Raw genomic sequence first — 17,884 nt, 5'->3', positions numbered from 1 at the left:
CAAGTCCACTATTCATAGAATAATTAGGGAACAACTGCTCCACCTATTTCACATCCAGAATATGCCAATGGAATATGCCAATTGGTTCATGGATAGGCAAAGAGAGGATATGACTTTTATTGATCGAGTTTTATTCACTGATGAAGCAGGTTTCAGTAGAGATGGAGTTATCAACTCTCATAATCTCCATATATGGGCCGAAGAAAATCCCCATGGGATATTGCAAACCAAACACCAACGGAAATTCAACGTGAATGTTTGGGCTGGTATCATAGAAAACCATCTTATAGGACCATTCGTTCTACAGGACCGATTGAATGGAGAACATTATTTGGAGTTCATTCAGAACGATTTGAATGGACTTTTGGAACATGTTCCATTGCAAACCCGAAGAGATATGTGGTTTATGCATGATGGCGCTCCTTCTCATTTTAGTTTAATTGTGCGTGACCATCTGAACCATATTTTCCACAATAGATGGATTGGTAGAGGTGGGCCATATTCATGGCCATCGCGGTCTCGGGATTCAAATCCATTGGATTTCTTTCTGTGGGGGCATCTAAAAAGCCTTTTTTACGCTACACCTATTCACACAAGAGATGCATTGTTGAATAGAATAACATTACATTGTGAAGCCATAGGAAACGACCCTGGAATGCTATTTCAAGTACAGAGAGGGTGTCTTCGCAGACTAAGAAAATGTATAGAGAGAGAAGGTGGTCATATCGAGCAGTTTCTGTAGCGGATTTTTTTTTTCTGTTTGCTCTTGAGGCTATTGAGTTTCGTTAGTTAAAAGTGTTTGCATTATAAAAATTCGTTATGAACATTTTACCTATCATTTCCATTTTCCTTAAAAACTAATATTTTCGAATAATGGTAGACATCTCAGGATAAATGTTGTTGAATTAACGTTATCATTATTATTTCTGCTTTGATAATTATTCATTTCAAATAATGGTGGACGAGCGGGTTTGATGTCGTCGAGTGAAACTACATTTTTATCAAGACTCGTTGCTCCGATCGACTTTCCACACGAGTACTTTTATTCATAAAATTGTCCAAGTAACCTTATTTTGTTGAAAAATATTGAAAAATATCTGTCATTTCAAAGTTTTGGGGTGTGGACCATCGGGGGTAGTCCGTTCCTGACTTTGTAGCAAAACAACTGACTCCTGCATGAAAGCTCATCGAAGGAATTCATTTGTTTAGTCAATTACCAAAATTTGGATGATTTTGAATATTCACTTGAAAAGTTATCAAAGAAAAACATTTTTCATTTTGTAACTTCGAGGGCCCGTTACTTGGTAACGAAGGATTTTAGGAAAAAAAGTTAAATGAAGTACTAGTGATATTTTGACCCCATCTATACATTCCCGAGAAGAAAAGAAGAAGTCCAGGAACACCCTATATATATATATATACAGGGTCCTGCAACAGTGGCGCGGTGTTCCATATCTCTATATAGGAAGCAGATAGGAATCTAATTTTCTATAATATTACCTTATTGCTCGAGCTCGACAAAATAAAAATATTGGCGGTCACACAGGGTGTTCGATTTTTTCTGGGCGGATCCCAACTGTGTCTTTTTAAATGGCAACCTATATTTTTTATCGCTTTTTCGGTTTCTTCATAGAAAATAAAATAAACTTTATGTATATCTGCACTTCGAAAATATTGATGGTTTTCGAGATATCTAGCATGACAGGTTTTTTTTTCCAATATTCGTCACTCAGAATATTTGAAATTATAAAGTGGTGCCAAGTCCAGTTGAAATTTTTTTTTGGTCGAATATTCTACATTGGTAACTCTCTCAAACGATATATCTGAAATCGACCTGTGATATACAGGGTATGAAAAACCGCTTGCCAAATATTGTAAATGAAAATTTGCAAAATCTTCCTTATATTAAATGGAACACCCTGTATATTATTGATCCATAAGAAGCGCCAATGAAACCTCTACAAATTTCATTAAGTATTCCCTATGGCTAAGTTCAATAGTTTTTCTTAAATGAGCATTTCTTTCGAAAAATGGTCATTTTTTCAAAGCGAAATCCATTTGACGACTGATAAGAATATACAAAAAATACCCTTTCCTTAAAATATCGCCCATTCCTAAAATTACCTGTTGCTAGATAAACAAGTTGCGAATTACACCACAAAATGGACGTTCTTGAATAGTTACAATAATTTCAAAAATCTCGGAATTTGTGCCATATTCTTTCGGTCTAAAACAACCTTTCAGCGAATGAAATATTTATTGGAAATCAAGTAGTCTGGCAAATGACAGAACAAAATATTTGGCTGCAAATGAATATTGAAATTTTTAGTCAATCGTGAAGTTGAACTGTCGGTATAATTTCATCAGAATGTTGTTATCAAAAAGTGATTTGATTGATATGATTTTCATATTAGGTGAATCAGACAGGAGTTGTTTATTGGCAAGTAGAATTTATTCTCAACGGTATCCAGATAGAAGGCATCCAGATGAAAGATCTTTCCGAAAGGTCTTGGGACGATTCGTTGAAACTGGATCTATTAATTATTCCAAACATGAGCGCATCAAGCCAGCTACTAATGAAGATAATGAATTGCAAGTTCTTCTTGCTGTTGAAGTAGATCCTAGTAGGAGTCAACGACAAATTGGGGAAATAGTGGAGATAAATGAGAGATCAGTGCAACGAGTATTGAAGAAACATCGCTTGCATCCATACCACGTTCAGTTACATCAAGAACTACTGTATGCTGATTTCGAGAAAAGAGTGAGATTTTGCAATTGGGCCATGAACAAAATTCGTCGAAACGAATATTTTTTCAATAATATTTTATGGTCGGATGAATCGACATTCCATAAAAATGGATTTGTAAATCGACATAATTACCATTATTATGCGACAGAAAATCCTCACTTATTGAGACAGGTGGATTATCAACATAGGTGGTCGATAAATGTCTGGGGAGGCATCATTGGAGAATATGTAATTGGTCCATACTTTTTTGAGGGACATATGAATGGTGCAATGTATCTCAATTTCTTACGAAATGATTTACCAGGTTTGTTAGATGATATTCCTCTTGACCTCCGCAATAGAATGTGGTTACAACATGATGGTGCACCTGCTCACTATTCGGCAGAAGTGAGAGATCATCTAAATGAAGTATTTCCCAATAAATGGATAGGACGGAATGGGCCTGTACGGTGGCCCGCTAGATCACCAGATTTGACGAAACTAGATTTTTTCTTATGGGGATACATAACAAATATGGTTTACGTTGAGCCACCAACTTCTCCCGAAAATATGCGACTTAGAATAACGAATGCTTTTCGCAGCATTACACCAGCTGTCTTGCGCAGGGTAGAACAGTCTTTCAAACATAGACTTCAGCTCTGCATTCAAGAAAATGGAAGACATGTTGAACATATTTTATAAAAGTTTCATTATCAACCTTAATTAAACTCTCCCTTTTGTTGTTTTGTAATTTGCCAGTTGACAAATTTGAATATCTAGAACTCAAGCTCTGAATGAATATAATAACATGAAAAAAATAGTTATTTATAATGTTTTTTTCTTTTAACTTGTTTGGTTTGATATTGCACGATTTATGAGTGAAATTCTGCATCCAATGAAAAAATAATTTTCCATTTAGCAAAAAGTGATAGGTACATACATTTATTTCGTTAAAAAATATTTGTTTGGACACCTTCTAATGTACAAAATTGAAACAAGATATCTTTCGTATATTTTTATCAGTCGTCAAATGGATTTCGCTTTGAAAAAATGACCATTTTTCGAAAGAAATGCTCATTTAAGAAAAACTATTGAACTTAGCCATAGGGAATACTTAATGAAATTTGTAGAGGTTTCGTTGGCGCTTCTTATGGATCAATAATATACAGGGTGTTCCATTTAATATAAGGAAGATTTTGCAAATTTTCATTTGCAATATTTGGCAAGCGGTTTTTCATACCCTGTATATCACAGGTCGATTTCAGATATATCGTTTGAGAGAGTTACCAATGTAGAATATTCGACCAAAAAAAATTCCAACTGGACTTGGCACCACTTTATAATTTCAAATATTCTGAGTGACGAATATTGGAAAAAAAACCTGTCATGCTAGATATCTCGAAAACCGTCAATATTTTCGAAGTGCAGATATACATAAAGTTTATTTTATTTTCTATGAAGAAACCGAAAAAACGATAAAAAATATAGGTTGCCATTTAAAAAGACACAGTTGGGATCCGCCCAGAAAAAATCGAACACCCTGTGTGACCGCCAATATTTTTATTTTGTCGAGCTCTAGCAATAAGGTAATATTATAGAAAATTAGATTCCTATCTGCTTCCTATATAGAGATATGGAACACCGCGCCACTGTTGCAGGACCCTGTATATATATATATATATATATATATATATATATATATATATATATATATATATATATGTATATATATATATATATATATATATATATATATATATATAATTTTATATTAACGACTGAAGGTAGTATATGGAGGTAGGAACTAACGGGACTTTCAGTCAAACACGTTCAAAAAACAAACCTACTCTATTTCACAAATCGCCAAACTTTCGTCTCTGAATAGAGACTTCGTCAGGATGAAGTAATCTGAGTTTCACAATTTAAAATCGAATATTGACGACAACATTTCAAAAAATTGACGCAATAGTATTAACATATAGAACATCCTACATATTATTTCATATTTCAATTCTACTCGAAATTCTGAACAGAATTGATATAGAACATAATTTCCTAAGTTTCCTTTTGAAAGTTTCCAGCTTCATAACAACGCCGCGTTGTTCTTTCGTCTAACAGTGATGATCTTGACAACTCATGTATAAGTGTAAATAATTTTCGCGCCAAAATGGCATGTGCAACCGATACTGAGCGTATTAAAATTTTAATGATCATAGAATACGGTGATAGAAGACGGGGTTGTGACCAAGTAGTGGATATTTTCAATGAATTGCATCCCAATATATTGATATTACTGAAAATGAGTGTTTTCGCCAACCAGTTATGAGTTTTCCACTGAGAATAGGAGACTCCCAACTTGAATACTGATCTGATGCCAGTACCTATTTTGGAATTAAAATTTCGAATTGTGAGATTACTTTCATTTGACTGAATATTGACATGGTCATTATTTTTTTTTAATATAATCATTACTAACGATCGATGAAGCTACTGAAATTGAGAAATAGTTGTGAAAATTGTTTGATTATTAACATATAAAGTACTGTTTTTGAATGTTTCCAATAGAAACACTTCTTTCACACACAAGAAGTGTAATATGGTTCCAGATCTGTGTCGAAAAACGCGTTTCTAAATGTTCATTATAGGTTTTCCTTGAATATTGAACTATCAAGATTGGTACATTTTCATACGGCATACTCTGTATTTACAAATGCCCTTCGAATGACAAGTACTTTTTTGCGGAAAGTTAAAGTTCAGTTTTCTGAAACCTATGTCACAAAAAATGGTTCACGAACAATGATTTATCGCATATTGTTGCAAGTTTTTATAATTTTAAAAAAGAAAGGTCAAACACCCTGTGATTTTGATAACAGTGGATATCTTCTTGATCAGAGAAGTGAATTGTATTTACCTAACATACATGAATGACAATACAGTGTTATCATTGCCACGTTAAATATAATTCCTTGGTCAATATTGAAGATACCATTGGGGTAAATAAAAATTCCATAAAAGATAATTCTATCAATATAACGATTATAATTTTGTTCATATTACCGAAGTTGAACTCGAAAGAGATATTTCTGAACGTAATAATGACACGAGCAGAAGATCAAGACGAAGTCGTATATAAACCAACCACTGAGTCAGAACTCTTTCAAAAGTTAAAACCTCAAAATGAAAAAAAGAAGGATACTTGTTTATTTTTATACTTCACATCAATCGTTGGTGAGTTTTCTTGATTTTATCAAAGTTTGAAACTTATAATCATTGCACAAGGTCGAAGGTGAAAGAGAATTTGAATGTATTTCATATTGATTCGTTAGTGAGAATGTCATTATTTGTTTGCCAAATATATAAAATGAACGTTTAGGATTGAACATATTTGCCGTTCAATATTTTTAATACGGTTTTCATTGAAATGAACTTTTAGAATTGAACATATTTACCGTTTATTTGGAATTTACATCATTTAGAACTATTTGTATATTCCAGAAAAGATTTGACACTGAAACTAGCGCCATTTGTTTCCAGTGGTGGTAATTCGAATCACACCCAGCATATTTATTCTTCACCAAAAAACCCAAATAAATTGATAAATCAAAGAATCCAATATCATAAATTCATAGCCATAATTCGAACTGTATTGTTTTGAATTTTGGTTTCAGGTATCATAAATATGTAGAGGTGGATTAACCAATCGTATGGATTTGAATTTTCGAACTTTATTTGTCAGTGCTACACAGTAAGTACACCTCAGTGAACTTATGGGTTATTGGTTATTTTGGATCACGGTTTTCAACAGTGAACAGTGATGTTTTGATTGGCTTTTTACAGTAATGAATGTGTTATGTGAAATAACTCTACAAATTAGATGAGCATGATGTTTATTAAAAAACAGAGGTAGAAATACTTCGGTATAATAATAATATTAGATTTTTACAAAAGTTTCGGCCGTCCTAATATCATGTGTTTTTTTATCTCCATACTTGTTCAGCAAAACCGTTGAAATTACTTTAGTCCTGTGGCTATCTAAGGATGTGCCAATGCAAGGGATTTTCTTCGACAACATTGAAGATATCGGTTTATCAAAGCACTTTGCTGAGTATATGCAGTGATGACTACATTATTCAATGTCACATTATATAACATTATTCCACCATGCGAATATCTGACTGAAACTATAGAAATGCATTCATTTTATTTGGGTTTCATGACTTCATTGAAGCAAAAAATAAGAGATATATGTTCGAAAGGACATATGAAAGTATTGGATTATAGCTGTACTTGACAATAAGGCTATAAAGTAGTTTATGTTTTCTTATCATGAACAGTGTCCATCCTGTTAATGTTAAAAAAGAAAATTAGTTTTTCTATATCTATCGATTTTATGTCGATAGAAATTAGTAGCTCACAGAAAGGAATTGAACTGTGATGGTGAAACACAAATTGTCAAACAAAAAAAATAAGTACTACTTTATCACAGAAAAAGCAGAAACTATAACCACTACAATGAATGATGAAAATCAATATCATACACTTACTACACATTAGGGAAATGAAACCAATTGTTTTTATTATCCTTCATTCACTTCTATGCTATGCTTTCAGATTTCTTGAATTTTTGATTTTTTCATTTGGAAACTTGCACACTTCCTGACTGATATTGTCCACTTGAACCCACATTGACATAGAAACTGTAATTTGTCAACAAGAATTGAATAAAATCATTCATTCAGTTTTGTTCTCAGTAAAATGTTCACACAGACTCGACACATTTCAAGTTTCATACTGAATAAAATAGAAACACCGATTTTTCTCACCACATTTTCTAGTCAACAAAATAGATAGATTCAAAGTGAGTGGGGTTATTCGACCCTTCACTGCAACCTGTGTTAATTGTAGTTCACACTTGTTCCAAACACAACCAAATGAATCTAGCTTTTCAAGGAAGGATATTGATACTTCAGGTTAGCTATTAAGCTAAGGTTAGCTATCAATCGTTTGAAACCTGACCTGGTCTGCAGCTTGGCAGGTACAGAATATATGCTCTACAAGTGAGGCCTGAAAGTAAGTAGCTGGAATTGTCGCTCTGTAGAGTTTGTTGATTATCACGGGAATTTGTGACATAAAATTTGTCAAAACGATATATGTCTGTGAGTAACTTATATCTCTATATATTACAACATACATTCGTGAATCTGAGTCATCCTAAAGGCGAATTCCTTCAGTTGAATCAAATACAATCATTTCATATCCATACTACATTTGAAAAAAAGGGCTAATAAAAACATTATCATATCAGTCACTGAACTTAAGCTGTCCATACACTCATCAACATTGAAATATGAGTCTTTCTACATCTGAACTGAAGTATATAATTGGTGAGATACAACTGAATAGGACAAAATTAAAAATTGCGATAAATGCGAGCGAGGCAAGAATACAACTGACGATAGAAGAATCCTACGAGAGGATTAGACAACAAGAGTTCTAACAAAGTTAGAACGTCGAATGAATTCGAATAACATTATTATATTCGGACTTGATAAGGAACGCCACGAGATTACTTTTGAGTTTCTCCAAGAGAAATTGAAATCTCTGTTGGGTGTTGATTTATCAATAGGTCAAATATGGTATCCCACTGCTTGGGATACCAGAAAAATTGTCCGGTGAAGATTGAGTTTCTATCAAATTATAGTGAAAAGCATTTACTGGCCAATTGTAAAAAATTGAAAGGAACAGAAATTTCAGTTGCCCATGATCTCACTGCCCAACAAAGGAAAGACTTGAAGGTTTTGAGGAGGAATCTACATACCCATCGACAACAAAACGACAAAAACTGTTATTAAGGGTAACAAAGTGATAATTAACGGTGTAAACTACACAGTGGGCCAACTTCGTGATATTGAAACCGATTAAAGTTGTGCCGGCGGTGAAAAAAATCAAACAGCGTGCCTGCTACGCCTACACAATTCCTAGTAAAAGGCAGTCCGGATCAAAAAGTCGTGGAAAAAACGGATAAACTGTTAGTCACCGAGTATTGCTACTGTCAGTAAACTGCTATCGTTAGGAGCAAGTAAGAAGCAACCACTGCCGCATAATATAATTAGCAACAAAAATATTGAGAGGACCAGAACCCGATCAACGACTGAGAAAAAGTAGATGATATTCTTATACATTGAACATTTCTCATTCAAATTACATATGTCAATTATTTCCTCTCAAGTCTACTGTTGTCTGATATTTGTCTAAATTATGAAAATTTATTATTGATGCTGAAAAATATTAGTTTATTACATGTTAATGTTAGGTCTCTCTCGACCGGTTTTGATATTTTGCATAAACATATTCTGGACTGTGATAATGATATTGTTGCCATAGGAGAAGTATGTCTCAACGAACGTAATGATTGTGATAGGTTTGAAATTAAAGGTTATAAATTTATACATGCAGATAGGGATGGATTGGGAGGGGGTGTTGCTCTCTACATAAAAAATCAGTTCAATTTCACACTTTTGCACTCAAATATTAGTCCATATTTAGAACAACTCTGGATAAGTATCAAACTGAATCGAAAGTCAATCGTCTTATCAGTTGTTTACCGTCCTCCTTCCGCCAGCATTACAACTTGTCTAAGTGAACTAGAAGATTCTCTTGTAAATTATCTTCCCGATAGTGATATGTTCATTATTTTTGGGGATCTAAACATTGATTTATTGACACATGATAGAAAGAGTGAGTTATTGTGTAATGTACTGAAGTCATTCAATTTGGTTCAATTGATAAAATCACCAACTAGAGTAACTAATGTCAGCCAAACATTACTAGACCTTTTGATTGTGAATAATCCAGGACATACTGTATCAAAAGATGTTGTGGACTTAGAAGTGATCTCAGATCATATGGCATTTTCTTGTGAAATTAATTTACCGAAATTTGATTTTGTGAAATATGTAACATATCGTGATTTCCTACGCCGATGATACCCAACTATATACAAGTTTCAGTTTCCATGAAACTAAAGAGGTCGCGAAACTCATTGATATACATCTTAAATCGCTATTTGATATATCATGTGCACACAATTCAAAACTCAATCCAAATAAATCGCAAGTTATGCTTTTCGGACCGAAAAATAGAAGAAGTGCGGTGCGTGAATCTCTATCTATTCACATCGATAATCACGCTATCCCCTTCGTAGAGGCAAGTCAAAATTTAGGTTTATGGCTTGATACCGAACTTAGATTCACAAAACATGTCAATTACGTATGTAGGACTTCTTTCAATATTTTGAGGGAGTTATATCCTAACAGACTTGTAGTGTCTAAGAACTTGAAACTCAGCCTCTCAGCCTGAGTCCCTAATACTCTCAAGACTGGCCTACTGTGATAGCATTTACGGACCAGCTTCACTACAAACTGATGCTCGGCGTCTTCAGAAAATACAAAATAGTTGTATTCGATTTTCGTATGGAATCCGTGAATACGATCACATAAGCTCATCCTTTGAGAATTCAGGTTGGCTGAAACTTAATGCCCTGAGAAAATTGCACCTTCTTACTCTCACTCATAAAATATTGCAAACCGGAACTCCACCCTTTCTGCGTGATAAACTCATTTCACTATCTTTCAATAATAACAGTCGCAATCGACACCTCTTGTTTATATCCAATCATAATTCGGCTATTTATACAGGTAGTTTCTCATACATGGCAGCTAAATTGTACAACACCATATCAGTGGATTTCAAATAGTTACCTCTCAAGAACTTTAAAAAAAGACTCAAAGCTCCAATGTCAACGAGTCAATAATTTAACATTATAACACTTTCCTCAGGCTATCAAATAGGTTTCGCTTTCCCAGATTTCGTTTTACCATATCGCGATTGTATCATTTTGTGTTATTTTATAGTTATTTTATGATAATTTATTATTTATTTACGATACCTTGCACTTTTTTATACTTTGAAAGGTTAGATTCGAAAGTAGCTATAATAGCTGAACCTCGCCCATTCATCATACCATGTTTTATCATATCTTCCTATTGTTTATTTTTTTTTATTATGATGAATAAAGACCTGTTATTATTATATTTTTTTTTCACCGTAGTGTGCGCTGGTCAGGCCCTATTCCCCGAAGCCCCGATACATTATCAACCAATGACCACTCTCCACACCGTGGGGTGAGTGATCATTGGGTCCGAGAATCATGTGTCCTGAGCAAGCGCAGTGAGCCAAGAATGACAGCCTTCTGCATCTGTGCGGCAAAGAGTTCTGCCTTAGTGCGGCAAGCCGGTATGATTTTAAGATTGGAGGGTAGAGAGGACATCATTTCACCAAGGACTTCAATAATCAGAACAACCATCTTGACAGAGTGATCTGGATAGAGTCTGCGGAGTTCGAAGAGAAAATCTCGATATTTTATCCGTTTTTCCTCCTCTTTTCTGACTATATTCGTCTCGCCAGAAGCTGAAAACTCCACGACAAATATCGGTTTGCTCTGGTGGTCGAGAAGAACCACATCAGGCTTATTAGCTTGTATGAGCCTGAGGGTGGGGAACGAATAGTTCCAATAAATTTGGCACTTCTCGTTCCCCACAACGGATTCAATATCCCCCGGAGCGTAGGGCAACACCGGTGTCTCGTCAATACCGTAAGAGTGCCGTAGATGGTGATATAGCACTCTAAGGGCCGCGTTATGTTGATGTATATAGGCCGAGACCGCATATGCTGGACATGCTGATAGCAAGTGCATTAGGGTCTCGGGCGCCTCGCGGCAGGTCCTGCACCTTGTGTCAAGAACCTCTATACCCATCACGCGACTGCGGTAGACTAAGGTGTTGAAGACACCATCCTGGCAAGCTATGATGAACCCCTCAGTTTCTGACTTCAGCCCACTCGACCTGGGAAAAGTGAACGTCAGGCGCTTTGATAAGCCAAGGTCTCCAATGTTATTGAAGAAGACACGAATTAAAGCATGTTATCGGTCTGTAATTCTTAAGATTCGACAAATCTTCGCTTTCGGGGATAAGAACGGTCCACCCCTCGACAAACCAATCCGGAATCGGCTGCTCTCCATCCAGCCATGAGTTGAAAACTCTGGCCAGATGGCGGTGGGTACTTGGTAGTTTTTTCCACCAATAAGTGTTCAGCCCATCTGGGCCTGGAGCAGCAAAGTTCTTGAAACCAACAAGGGCTCTTCGAACGTCATCCGGGGTTATCGGGTTGCGCAGTTCATTGAGCTCAGGCTGTCGAAGCTCTCTGTTGAAAGCTTCGAACTGCGCTAGGGCTGGCGTGTCTAAGTTGAGTGGCTGCGGGTCGCAATCGACACCTCTTGTTTATATCCAATCATAATTCGGCTATTTATACAGGTAGTTTCTCATACATGGCAGCTAAATTGTACAACACCATATCAGTGGATTTCAAATAGTTACCTCTCAAGAACTTTAAAAAAAGACTCAAAGCTCCAATGTCAACGAGTCAATAATTTAACATTATAACACTTTCCTCAGGCTATCAAATAGGTTTCGCTTTCCCAGATTTCGTTTTACCATATCGCGATTGTATCATTTTGTGTTATTTTATAGTTATTTTATGATAATTTATTATTTATTTACGATACCTTGCACTTTTTTATACTTTGAAAGGTTAGATTTGAAAGTAGCTATAATAGCTGAACCTCGCCCATTCATCATACCATGTTTCATCATATCTTCCTATTGTTTATTTTTTTTTATTATGATGAATAAAGACCTGTTATTATTATATTTTTTTTTCACCGTAGTGTGCGCTGGTCAGGCCCTATCCCCCGAAGCCCCGATACATTATCAACCAATGACCACTTTCCACACCGTGGGGTGAGTGATCATTGGGTCCGAGAATCATGTGTCCTGAGCAAGCGCAGTGAGCCAAGAATGACAGCCTTCTGCATCTGTGCGGCAAAGAGTTCTGCCTTAGTGCGGCAAGCCGGTATGATTTTAAGATTGGAGGGTAGAGAGGACATCATTTCACCAAGGACTTCAATAATCAGAACAACCATCTTGACAGAGTTATCTGGATAGAGTCTGCGGAGTTCGAAAAGAAAATCTCGATATTTTATCCGTTTTTCCTTCTCTTTTTTGACGATATTCGTCTCGCCAGAAGCTGAAAACTCCACGACAAATATCGGTTTGCTCTGGTGGTCGAGAAGAACCACATCAGGCTTATTAGCTTGTATGAGCCTGAGGGTGGGGAACGAATAGTTCCAATAAATTTGGCACTTCTCGTTCCCCACAACGGATTCAATATCCCCCGGAGCGTAGGGCAACACCGGTGTCTCGTCAATACCGTAAGAGTGCCGTAGATGGTGATATAGCACTCTAAGGGCCGCGTTATGTTGATGTATATAGGCCGAGACCGCATATGCTGGACATGCTGATAGCAAGTGCATTAGGGTCTCGGGCGCCTCGCGGCAGGTCCTGCACCTTGTGTCAAGAACCTCTATACCCATCACGCGACTGCGGTAGACTAAGGTGTTGAAGACACCATCCTGGCAAGCTATGATGAACCCCTCAGTTTCTGACTTCAGCCCACTCGACCTGGGAAAAGTGAACGTCAGGCGCTTTGATAAGCCAAGGTCTCCAATGTTATTGAAGAAGACACGAATTAAAGCATGTTATCGGTCTGTAATTCTTAAGATTCGACAAATCTTCGCTTTCGGGGATAAGAACGGTCCACCCCTCGACAAACCAATCCGGAATCGGCTGCTCTCCATCCAGCCATGAGTTGAAAACTCTAGCCAGGTGGCGATGGGTGCTTGGTAGTTTTTTCCACCAATAAGTGTTCAGCCCATCTGGGCCTGGAGCAGCAAAGTTCTTGGAACCCACAAGGGCACTTCCGCACAACGTCATCCGGGGTTATCGGGTTGCGCAGTTCATTGAGCTAGGGCTGGAGTGTCTAAGTTGAGTGGCTGCGGGTGTTCATAGATATCCTTCCAGAAAGATTCCACCTGATCAGCGGTCGGCGGATTATCCACAACACATGGAGGCTTTTGGAATAAGCGAGAAGGTTTATCGCGGACCTAAGGTTTTCCGCGATACTTTTCGCTTGCCTCACTAGTGACTTCTTAGCAGCCACTAGCGGCTATTCAGCTATTCGCCGCCCTGCGGGCGTGAAACGCCTATTGTCCGCTCTGTAGTCCATCACACATTGGATATGAGACGCGTGTTGTCTCGCCGACGTGATCTTAGCCTCCATCTTGTGTACACGCCGTTCAATTTTTTGAACCGCAAGGCCGGGATTTCGTCCTTCCGATTCGGAAACCGATTGGACGACGCTATACACGACGGTGTTGATTTTCCAGATGTCAGCCTCTTCTGTTAGAACACTATGAACCTCCGCATCCAAACGAGCCAGTTCTTGTGGCTTCAGGGGCTTAATCCTGTGGAGCGCCCTACTTGTTCTGATTGTCGTCTCCATTGGTGGTATGATGCGAGTCTCTTCTCCAGCCGTGCCAACGGGTGGTAGAACTGTCACTTCTACCACTTCGTTAGCAGGTTGGGAAAGAGCTAAATGGCCCTGGCGCCGAAGATAAGATACGTAATCCCTAAGATTTCGGGCGGAAAAGGCGGCATGCTCCGAAAGTGTTTCACACCACAGAGCATGCAATCTCGCCATGTATCCTCTTCGCGCAGACTCACTACTCTCGTAGCAATGCATAAGGCCTTATTATTATTATTACTTTCGCACAGGTACCGCTCTGAGAGTGCCTCAAAGATTTTTCTGTAGTGCTTGTGTTTTGTCCTTAAAAAAAGTTCTGGGCTATGAATATGACTTGGTCATCCTACTGAATATAATTATATAAAGGGGAAACGTATGCAGCAAGCTCTGGATATCATGTGCCTTTCAAATATACCATATTCGCAATTATCATAAGATCTAGAATGAAAGGACCTCCAAAACTCCAACAATCTCAAATAATATAACAGTAATTGATCTGGTGCGTTAGATATTCTACGATTCTTAACAGAAAAGTTTATTAATGGAGTGAAATATGAAAATTTATATTTTAGCATCCTCTCACAAGGTGATGATGAAAATGAACTCCAAATTGTCACTGCAAAATACGATGGTAAAGTCATGAATATAATTTTTTTGACAGCTTCAGATTGGACGAAAAATGTTAATATCTCCCAAAATATCACGTATCCCTACGGAAAGAGAATGAATTATCATTATTTGAGCGTTCTTTGAGTCAGTATTTCGAAGTGATATATCGTGTCTAACCAAAGCTAATATGTTTCAAATTTGTAGAAAAACGCTAACAGAAAAGTATATACGCTAGATGACCTTATTTCTTTCTTTCAGTTAACTTGCTACCTCTCACGACTGGCATGGCAGTAACATGGACTTCTCCTGTCTCTCTGAAACTGCTGTCTTCTGATCCAATCATTAACCCCTTAGGAAAACCAGTTACTACACTTCAATTATCATTTATCGGATCTTTTCCTTCGTTAGGTGCTATAAGTGGGCTAATGTTATTGGGGAGCTGTTTTGATATTTACGGACGGAAAAAAATAATGATTGCACTATCTTCGTTGCTGGCAGTTTCTTACATAATTCTTGCATTTTCCACCAACATCTACTTTTACTATGCATCGATGGTGGCCATAGGTCTAGCACTAGGAGTAGGAACAGCTGGAACAACATTATATTGCAGTGAAATAACAGAAGATCACAACAGATCAAAGTTCATTTGCTTCATTGGACTATCATTGCCACTGGGAAATTTATTGGCGTTTGTTCTAGGTCCTTTCTTCTCAGTCAAAGTATTTTCGCTTATGTGTTCTATTCCCAGTTTTATATACTTTTTTTGTTTTTCAATAATTTTACCTGAATCACCAGTTTATCTGTTATCTAAAGGAGATGTAGAAAATGCTAAAAAGGCTTTGACTGAATTAAGAAATAAAAGTTTGAAAGAAATCGAGAAAGAAATTGAAATGATTCAATTTACTTTGATGCAGAATATGAAGTCTGAAGAGAAAGGACTAGTATATCTGGTGAAGAATAGGGCTTCGAGGAAGGCTTTCATCATTGCTGCAGTGATGTTTTCATTTTCACTCACAGGGGCACCTTCTATAATAGCATTCCTGGATCTCATTTTCCAAGAAGCAGGAACCAACATATCTGGATTTGTGAGTACTATCACGGTAGCACTAGTTCAAGTTATTGGTTGTATTGTTGCATCCATGATTGTAGAAAAATTTGGCAGAAGACAACTGATGCTCATTTCCTCAATTCTCTGCGGAATACCGATGTTTGCAATCAGTCTATTTTTTAAAATGAAATCATATAATCCTTCCATTACTGAGTCTCTCGGGTGGTTACCAGTGTTGAGTTTAGTTATATTCTTCATTTTCTTTGTTATTGGGTTGGGTAATGTACCAATGGTTTTCGTAAGTGAAGTTTTTCCAAATAACGTGAAATCTTTGGCAACATCAATAGTTATATCAACCAACTTTATAGTAATTGGCTTGACCCTATTTTTGTTTCCGGTAATTATGGCAAATTTTGGACTTGCTTGGAACTTCTTTGGAATAGGAGGAATGTGTATATTGAATTTTGTATTCATTTACTGTGCCATGCCTGAAACAAGGGGAAAAAGTATATTAGAAATACAAGATATCCTGAATGTATAATAGAATCATTAGTATTATTTCTCATTCAATTGTGATCTAATGAGTATACTTACTGTAAGTGGTTTCAAAATTTTTGAATATATTCGGTTTGTTAACAAATATGAATAATGTGTACTGAAAATGAAAACAATAAATGTTTGAAATGAGCCTGTATACTTATTCATTTTTCAATTGAAGATTCACGCCACAGATATCTCATTCAAGATCCTTGAGAAGCAAAAGCAGTTTTCCACATAATCATAATCAAGAAAGAGTTGGAAACCTTGACCTTCGATTCTGTGATTATGAAAAAAATTGAATGTTATTTATAAAATTTTATCTGATCATATATTAAAGAATTCAAAGTATTGAATAACCTCTCAACTCATCACTGCAAATACATTTATTGATTTATCGAAGCAGTTTTCATGCTATCAGCCGACGTCTTTGATACACATCCACATGTGGCAATAATAAAAATAATAATAGTAATCGGAGTCCTTGGTGGAATGATCCCCTCTCTACTCTCACACTACAAGACAAGCTGGTTTGAAGCACTCAGGCAGAAATCTTGGTCAAACACATGTAGGAGGGTGTTCTTTTCGAATAATTGCGACTGATCAGGACACAGAATCTATTGAAAAACATTTTCCCAACACCAGAACAAGTGAGCGTCCTCAGGAAATCATTATGACAGTCGAGTAGATGCTGGTAATGCTATCCATCAACCTTAGTGAAATAATACCACTTTTCTTTCAAATCATTATCATACATTTTGAAGCATTTGCGAAGTCACTTCGCGACATGAAGAGATAATTCATTTTCGCAAGTATCAGACGAAAAGCAAAACCCTTCATTTCTTATGTGTCTCCACCAAAAAAATCTGGAGAGCTCAAGTCAAAAGACCTAGATTGTCACAATGTATCTAGCTAAAACGTCTTTTGAATGATAACGAACATTTTATGACAACCTTCTGCGGACCAACACCATCTTTTTGAAACGTTGTTTTTTTCTTCAATGTATGCATGATCATCATCTATAATACTAGTAAGAGTTGAGTCGGATTTCCAGGAATAAAAAAAACAATGAAATTAATTTTCAAAAATACCAGTCCACAGGTTCAGCTTTTGAGGATCGAGTGTTTTTCATAATTTTCGAATGCTTTCTATTCACAATTTTATGCAACGATCTAATTATCTTCATTCAGATCTTGAACTGACTGAATCTTATACGGATAGAACCTTTTTGATATTCGTCAAGTATTTACGACTCAAGCCCATCTAATTAGAAATTATTTAACGAAAACAATAACAACATGTCTTTATTATCATGACACAATTGTTATACTTATTAATAATTGAAGAACTTATTCAAACAACAATCCACCTATAACTGAATTTCTTCTATAAATATTATGCATATTAGTTGATTGATATAAACAATTCTAATCCCGCCTCAAAAAATTTATACTTTCAAAATTCCTCATCAAAATGGAAGCTTC

The 17,884-nt window shown here is 36.4% G+C and overlaps 1 protein-coding gene across 1 annotated transcript; it reads left to right on the top strand.

Moving 5' to 3' along the window:
• The first annotated feature begins 5,650 nt into the window (after nt 1-5,650).
• On the top strand, nt 5,651-16,550 carry LOC111516420 (probable metabolite transport protein CsbC). Its single transcript, XM_023172585.2, has 2 exons — nt 5,651-5,956; nt 15,074-16,550. Exons 1-2 carry the CDS (start codon nt 5,653-5,655, stop codon nt 16,402-16,404), a joined length of 1,635 nt encoding a protein of 544 aa, XP_023028353.2. The 5' UTR covers nt 5,651-5,652; the 3' UTR covers nt 16,405-16,550.
• Nucleotides 16,551-17,884: the final 1,334 nt, after the last annotated feature.

This window comes from Leptinotarsa decemlineata, unplaced genomic scaffold, assembly GCF_025532065.1.
Source record: "Leptinotarsa decemlineata unplaced genomic scaffold, Ldec_3_MD MMD2_tig00026307_RagTag_RagTag, whole genome shotgun sequence".
NCBI classification, from domain to species: domain Eukaryota; kingdom Metazoa; phylum Arthropoda; class Insecta; order Coleoptera; family Chrysomelidae; genus Leptinotarsa; species Leptinotarsa decemlineata.
This window is presented reverse-complemented; position numbering and strand designations above follow the sequence as displayed.

What these genes read in the sequence shown, in the direction of transcription:
- LOC111516420 (XM_023172585.2), top strand. Translation starts at nt 5,653, where the DNA reads ATGACAATACAGTGTTATCATTGCCACGTTAAATATAATTCCTTGGTC. An exon ending in ATACTTCACATCAATCGTTG is followed by an intron (nt 5,957 to 15,073) that starts GTGAGTTTTCTT and finishes TCTTTCTTTCAG; the next exon opens with TTAACTTGCTACCTCTCACG.